At 39.0% G+C, this 8,044-nt stretch overlaps 1 protein-coding gene across 8 annotated transcripts in view; it reads right to left on the bottom strand.

Moving 5' to 3' along the window:
- Positions 1-551: 551 nt before the first annotated feature.
- The window catches only part of NCK2 (NCK adaptor protein 2), a 184,939-nt gene continuing 177,446 nt past the window's right edge, over positions 552-8,044 (bottom strand). For all 8 annotated transcript variants that reach the window (XM_072621766.1, XM_072621768.1, XM_072621763.1 and 5 more), the window contains one exon: positions 552-2,029. In XM_072621766.1, the coding sequence (XP_072477867.1) occupies positions 1,835-2,029 (195 nt within the window). In that variant the 3' untranslated portion in view covers positions 552-1,834. The remainder of the gene's footprint in view (positions 2,030-8,044) is intronic.

The following is an 8,044-nucleotide window of genomic DNA, read 5'->3' as shown; positions in this document are numbered from 1 at the left end:
GAATCTTCCATTTAAACACTGATGGTCCACAACTTACAGTAATCATAAGGGAAAAAACCAAAGGACCACAATATCATTTTTACTGGGGAGAATATGCATTAAATGTGAAGTTGTATAACCCACTGAGCAGAGGAACAAGCATTTGTTAAGCACCTACTATGTGCTGAGAATTGTGTTAAGCTCTTTACAAATTTTATCTCACTTAACCTTCAAAATACCCCTGGGAGGTAGGAAAACTACCTTTGGGTAGTTTACCCACTGGGTTAACACCAGTTTTGATAAAATGTCAAATATCTTGATTAGTAAAATGAGCAAGCTTAGGTGATAACTGAGATAGTAGCTTTTTAAAAAATAATTTCACTGTTTATTATTTCAACATAACAATACCATAATCAGAAAAAAGGGCACATAATGTAACATAGCAAAGGCACTAAAACTCTTAAAATTTTCCCTCTGAACCATCCAGGCCCCAAGTAACCGATAAATCTAGTATTCACTCAATGCCATGGTTGACTCTGAGTGCTAAGAGAGATAAAGACACATACTCAGTCTTGACATAATACCTTTTTTATTACAATATCCAAAAAACTGTGTATGCAAGTTTAGGGGATCTCAAGACCCCTTCTTCAATCTCAGGAACGTGCCATCTCAAGACTGTATGAAGTTTAAACGTAAAGAAAAGAGAAAATGTACTTTCTTCATTAACATTCTGTGTGTCTCTTACTACCAATCACATCATCTTTTGTAAACCCTGAAGAATTTTCCCTGTAAAGCAAATAATGTATATATGTGTACACATACATGTGTACATACATATGCATATATACATACACACACACATTTATATGTGTGTGTATGTATATATAGTGTTGGTAGCCCCCCTTCCCCAAAAGATCAGGTTTTTTTTGTAATCATCGGCATTAGTGTCAACAAACAGCTACAGATACGTATTACTCTGAGAATTAAATACATAATTGTTAAATTCCAACAAGCAGAAGGGCAAGAGAAAAAAGGATTATGTGGATGGCACATTTGGTTGTATAGATTACCAAAACCTTCAGTCTTCACAAGTCACGGATTCTCTCTCTTGCAAGACAGCTTTCAAGGGAATTCTCTTTGTTGCAACCACAGACCAAAATACACTAGATAGATTTCTTTTACTACAATCTTACCATAGTAGTTTAAGAAGTCCTATTACAAAATGCTTAATTGGTGTACTCTTATATAGAGTCAAGGAAGCAATGTAATAGCAGAAGACAGCTTTGAGTGCTTCTAGATCCTAGGAATTTTTGTCATACACTACCTGGTAAGCAAAGAGCTGCAGAACTCACAGCCACAACTGTTTATGTCTACTATATTTCACTTAATTAGCTGTAGCTTCAGTGCATTCAAACTGTGCCCAATGTCTCTTAACTAAGAGTTCTGTCAGCATGAACAATTTGAACAGATTAACACTGTCTCCCATGGAAAAGAACACAAGCCAACCAAACTCACCTCCCTCTCTCATCTCCAAATTCTGTAAACTGGGGAGGGGCTCTAGAACTCAGGCATGGAAGTGAGTACTGATAATGGTCACTTAAGTTTTTAACCTGAGGGGAAGCCAACTGAACCAAAAAGAACTGGAAACTAGGCAAATGAACCAAAAATCAAGGACAAACGACCCGATAGAGCAAAGACCTCTGGGAAGCAAGAGCCCTAGGTTTGGGTGTGTATCAGGTAGGAGGTCAGCTCTGCTCTGTGTAGGTGAATGTTGGACCTAAGGCCTGTAGTTTAGTGAGAAGTGGACTAGGCGTTTAGTGAGAAGCGGACTAGGCCGCCTAGCCCTTCTTTAATGTCACTGAAGTGCTTTGACGAGATATAACTTCTCCCCGTGTTCACTGGTGAAAATAGGTGCCTTTTTGTAGTGTTCCACCAATTCATCCATAGTATGAAATCGACGCTGTCCAATGCAATAGACATTGTCCAAAAGCTGCACCTTGAAATGTTTGTTCTTCCCTGATGCTTTAAGAGACACGGAGAAGTCACTGGGCTGTAAGGGGAAAAAAAACACATATATATAACTGGGTTATAACATGATCACACAAAAGGGATGTGGTGGGACTGGTAGTGGAGGCCCACCAAATACCATCAAGCAGCCCCATACTTCAAAACTCACTGTGAAAATGAAAAGAATTTACTTTGACGTAGCAAATGCCCACTTCTCCCAGAGTCCAAACGATCATACCTTTCAGATAGATTTCCTCCAGTACTATAAGATGACTGATATTCATAATAATGACCCTGAGGCACTAGAGGATTCTGATAGAAACTTCCAATCAATAAAGGTTAAATTATGTTCAATATAATTTCAGCATGAATTCCTGTAATGGGATTTCTTCATCTATAAAAAAAGGGGGCTGAACTAAATGATCTTTAAGAATCCATTTCCAGTTCTAACAATTCATGCATGGTAAATAGAGTAACTTTCAGATAATGGGATTATTTAATTAACCATAACACTGCATTCCTACAACAGTGGATAAACTGGAATTTAATGTAAATTATTTACATATTGGCATGGTCAGCGTCTGGAAATGAATACTTACCTGGTACTACCACTCTGTAAAATAAGGAAAGCATCTTTGCTAGGTTACTTAGGGGAAAAAAAAATAGGGGTGAATATTGATATGACCTTTCAAGAGAGGAGGCCATCTTATACAACTCCTTCATTTTACTGATGAACAAATTAAGACTTGAAGCAGTTAAGTGACTTATCCAAGGTCATAGAAGTAGAAAGGAAAAGAACCAGGATTCAAATTCAAGATCTCTGATATTTTCCATTATCCCACCCTGGGAATTTCTTTTCCCTGTGAAATAATGTCTCTCCGTCCCCATGGCTCTAAGCAAAATTTTAAAAAGCTAATTAAATTGGAGCACTATTCTCTTACTTATCATTAATGGGCATTTCTTTGAAAATGGACCAGAACAGGCATGTCACTGGATCTGACCCAAGGAGTCTGTGAATTGGCCAACAAGCATTTATTAACTGCTTACCATATGACAGGCACTGTGCTAAATTCCTGGGGGTACGAGAAAAGCAAGAACAGTCCCTGTTTTCAAGGACTAAAGGGAACAACATTATGTAAATACAGACATACAAGATATGTACAGGAGAGCAGGAAGGGAATCTCGCTGCAAGGGGGAGGGGTAGGAGGGAGAGATGGGAAGGAAAAGGGCTGAGAAAGACTTCCTGCAAAGGGAGCATTTGAGCTGAATCTTTAAAAAAGGGGGGGATTCTAAGAGGTGGACGGAGGTGGGGAGAAACAGCAAAAATAAAAAATAAAAAAAATATCAGAACACAAGAAAGTAAAAGAAGGTATTACATATGTATAATACATATATTTACTATTGTGATCTTGTCAAAGGAAACATATTACATTGAATTTTTAGTACAGCGGCATTAAACAAAGGAAAAGAGGAGCAAGACTCATTTCCAGGTTATTCTGCATTATTTTCAGAAGGATGGCCACTAGAGGGCCTGTCTTGCTTTTTCTTGGGGGAAAATCAACACATTAAAAAAGCATAATAAATAACTACTCTGGGAAAACCATAAAACAATTTTATCCCAGATTTCACCAAGCATCACTACCTTGGCTGGGGCTGCTAAGGAGCAAGTTGAACAGAAGCTGCTTAGAAGACATTTCCTTAGTTATGTGTGTTTTGAAGAAAAAACAAATTCTAGACTACTCTTGACTTGGTTACTCTGTTTAGGATTTTCTCCCCCTAAAACAGTAGAATTCTGAGAATCCAACACAGGGTGGTTGCAGAGCAACATTACACAACAGTGACAGCTACGTAAGAATTTTCTGATGTGGTCTGAAGTTTTTGTTTCACTTCCACATTGTACTACACAAGCAAACTTTTATAATCAAAGTGTGTTCTGGCCTGGGCTTGACTCAGGCCGGTCCTCTGGTGGTCTATATCCAATACTAGAATGAAATGAGACGTGTAGGTCATTCAAGAGTCAACAACAGGAGAACAACTTAGCCATAGGAGAAGGATAAGCAGTGAGGCAGTTAGCTGGCCAAGTGGATCAGGCGCTGGGCTTGGAATCATGGCAGTGAGAGAGGAGAGAAAGGAAGGATATACGGGAGACTGCATTTGAACGTGTTCATGGATACTTTCTCCTTGGGTGAGGAGGAAGCAATCACTGTCAGAAACCTGAGTCCTTAGTCTCAGAGCAAGGCAAATGCTGTTGATAATTTCAATACCTTTTGAGGAAGAATTAGCCTAACTTACAAAACTATCGCTCCCACCAACAAAGAATATGTGTTCATACAGAGAGTCAAGGATCACTACAGGTTTGGGGAATGGTATATAGGCACCTTCTCAAAACCTTGTTCGGATGGCTCCTCAGGCCATGGAGGTTACCTTGGGCTACCAAAGGCTACACCACCACAGTGTAAATTGTGGCTAGTTCTGTTGTGTTGGAAAGGGTTCAGGTGAAGCAACTTAGCAAGTTGGCCACAGCAACCCATGAAACCAAGAAAAACACAAAATGGTTCCATGCAGCCCACTTCCTTCATGACAGTGATAGTGGTCAAAACGCAAGAATGGAGATGGAGGGCATGAAGAATAACTAAGATTTCAGACTATCTAGAAACATCAGCTTAGCCTGGGGTAGAGAAATGTGGAATACCCTGGCCGATCAACCAAAGAACTCTCTTCTGGACCAAGTGTGTCTAATCAGTCAGTCAAGAAGTATTTATTTAGCACCCACTATAAACTAGGCACTGTGCTAAGTGTTGGGAGGTATAAATAAAGGCAAAAAAAAAAAATAATCCCTGCTCTCAAAGAACTCACAAGCTTGATGGAGGAGACAGCATGCAAACAACTAGGTACAAATAGGCTATCTGCAGGCTAAACAGGGCAGGATCTAAGATTAAGCAAGACTGCAAAAAGCTTCTCATACAAGGTAGGATTTTAGCTGCTACTTGAAAGATGCCAGAGAAGCCAGGAGGTAGACCTGAGGAGGAAGAGGGTTTCAGGCATGGGAGATAGCCAGTACAAATGCCAGGTGCAGTGGATTGAAATCCAGGTCTGGAGTCTGGAAATCTGAGTTCAAATTTCACCACAGCTATGTGACCCTTGGCAAATCACTTAACCTCTGCTTGCCAGACTTTCCTCACCTGTAAAATGGGGATAATAGCACCTTACCTTCCACAGTTGTTGTAAGGATAAAATAAGATAATATTTGCAAAGTGCTTAGCATGGTGCCTAGTACGTAGTAATCAATATATTAGTGTTAGTTATTATTATTAATCTGACAGCTCAATGGACTGGAATAAGACTTAGGGCAGAGAAACCAAGCAGCAGGCTACTGCAATAGTAAAGACATGAGGGGTGAGGGCCTGTACCAGAGTGGTAGCAGTGCCAGAGGAGAGAAAGGAGGGATACAAATATCTCATGTGTGTGTGTATATGTATATATACATATGTATATATACATATACACACACACACACATACATATACGAGATATTACAAAGGTAGAAATGATAAGACTTGACAATTGACTGGCTGGAGGGGGAACACTGAGGAATCAAGGATGACAAGTAGGTTGGGAGCCTAAGTGACTGAAAGTATGGCAGCACCCTTGACAAGAAAAAGGAAGTCAGGAGAAAGGAAGGGTTTGGGGGGGACAGTGTGAGTTTGATTCTGGTTGTGATGAGTTTAAGATATCTTTTACAGAATATCCAGTTCAAGATATCTAATAAACAGGTGACAATGTGAGAGTGGATGTCAGAAGACAGGTGAAGGCTGGAGAGAAAGATCTAAGAATTATATGTATAGAGAAGATTGTTGAATCCATGGGAACTGATGAGATCATCAAATGAATAGGATAGAGAAAAAAGCCCAGAACAGGATGCTCTGGAGACACCCCTGGTTAGCCGGTGTGACCTTGATGGAGATCTAGCAAAAGGAGACAGAGAAGGGTCAGACAGGTAGGAGCAGAACCAGGTGAGGGTACGTACAACTACAAAAAACCTAAGAGACAAGAAAGTATAAGGAGAAAAGGGTGACTGACTGTCAAAAGCACTAGGAGGTCAAGAAGGTTAATGTTTGGGAAAAGACCATCAGATTTGGTAATTTTGAGGAAAGTACAAGTTATCCCTTCCCCATTATGGTTTCATTATGTGAGCTGGCATAAGAAACTAAATGGGAATTTTGGGGGAGTTTTGTGGAAGCTGCAGATGATACTCCAAGGCCAGCATGTGACACAGCATCTACACTTAACTCAAATTTTACAATAAGAGTCTATGATCAAATACTTAACCCAAATTTTACAATAAGGTACTGTAAAGAAAAAATCAGACTTTTATGCAGACCTTCCCGATTGTAGGAACACCACACTCCTAAGCCTCATGATGTGGAAGGAATAACGGTAATTTCAGCTGAATAAGGGCAGAAGCCAGACTGAATAAAAAGGAGAGTGGAGGAATCTATTAGATACAGCATCCTGAAGTCATTTAGCCACAAAGGGAGATCTATGGGGTGACAGTCAGCAAAGATGGATGAATCAAGTGAGAGTTTTTAAATATTATCAATCTTGACAGTCTCATAAATGAAACTGAAGATAAAAGAAAATGGTAACTAACTGAAAGATTCACTCATGAGTTCTCCTTGGTAAAGTAAGTAAGAGTTGGAAAAATTAATTTTATGGTATATTCAAAGGCATCAAAATTTCATGGGGTATTTAACAAAAATTAAAAATGAAACAAAAAAAATAGCCAGGAATGACTGTAATTTATATACCTACAGCTGATGTGGAAAATAAGGAAGTAGCAAAATTCTATGAACAACTCTTTGAGATACTCCTAAACTGGAGGGGTATAAAAAATACAGTAGAAATTATGGTTCAAGAATAAGGTTAAAGGCTTCCAGTACAGACTATATGCAGAAGCCTCTTAACTATATATGATGAATAATTACTTCAAGAAAAGAGCAGAAAGGTACTGGACCTGGCAGCACCAAACAGCAAGGAAAGCACTTGTTACTAACGTGGGAATAATTTTTGAATCATCCATCTGTTGTCCCCCTCCCCTCTGATGATTAATACTAATTGAGGAAGAAGGTATTTGCTCATTATGCACAGAAGATGTACAGCCCTGAGTCCAAAGTGAAAGGGGGTCTTATAAATGGTGAGGTCTTCCAGATGTTCCTGTTTGCCAGTGACATTATTTCACAATTACTGACATCAGGCACACCACACTTGTGTTCAGCCTACCTACACAGGAAAAACCAAGTGGATGAAGAATTGTTACTGTCCACACCATCCTATGAAGACGGATGAGCAACACAGCGTTTATCTATCAGTACATATTTCAGGCAGATAATTTGCATGGAAAATTAGCTGGGTGTAGAATTGAATAGGAGGAAGGAAACAGACTAGAGTACCTTTGGAAAATTGTCTTTTAATGACCTTTAAGCTTCTCCCTTGAAACAAAGGTCCGTACGTACATTTTTTAACAATAGAATTCTTTCATGGCTGCCTTATGGCTGTTAGTCATAGTTAGTTATTATTCACAAGTCTGAAAAAAATGAAAGGTAAGGGTCACTCAAAGGCCAGTGGAGAGATACACAGTGGATATGAACAGGCTCTAACATGTCACAGGCAAAGAACTGCAGAGAAAGAGATGGATAATAGGAAAAGGAGGGTCAGTCATTGGTGACAACTGACTAATAACTTATTAGTATCTCTGCGGTTTTGGAAGATGGTCCCCAAAATACTGGTTGGAGAAGATTTACGGGGATTACATAAGATGGGCAGGAATGAATAAGATGTAGTCTGTATCATCAAAGTGAGTGCCCAGATCGATGAGATCACAAATCCCCTTAAGTATTAAAGGTACGAGTGAGTCACACTATATGAGCAAAATAAAATTAAAATCAAAGCTAAGTGGTTAGAATTCCCAAACAAAACTTTATTTTTAATTTAAAATATTTTTAATTCAGTAATTAAATTGTGTGTGGGAAATTGACTGAGGCAAAATGAAAAAACAAAT

This window comes from Notamacropus eugenii, chromosome 6, assembly GCF_028372415.1.
Source record: "Notamacropus eugenii isolate mMacEug1 chromosome 6, mMacEug1.pri_v2, whole genome shotgun sequence".
Lineage (NCBI taxonomy): Eukaryota > Metazoa > Chordata > Mammalia > Diprotodontia > Macropodidae > Notamacropus > Notamacropus eugenii.
The sequence above is the reverse complement of the archived record's forward strand: the minus strand, read 5'-3'. Positions and strand labels throughout refer to the sequence as shown.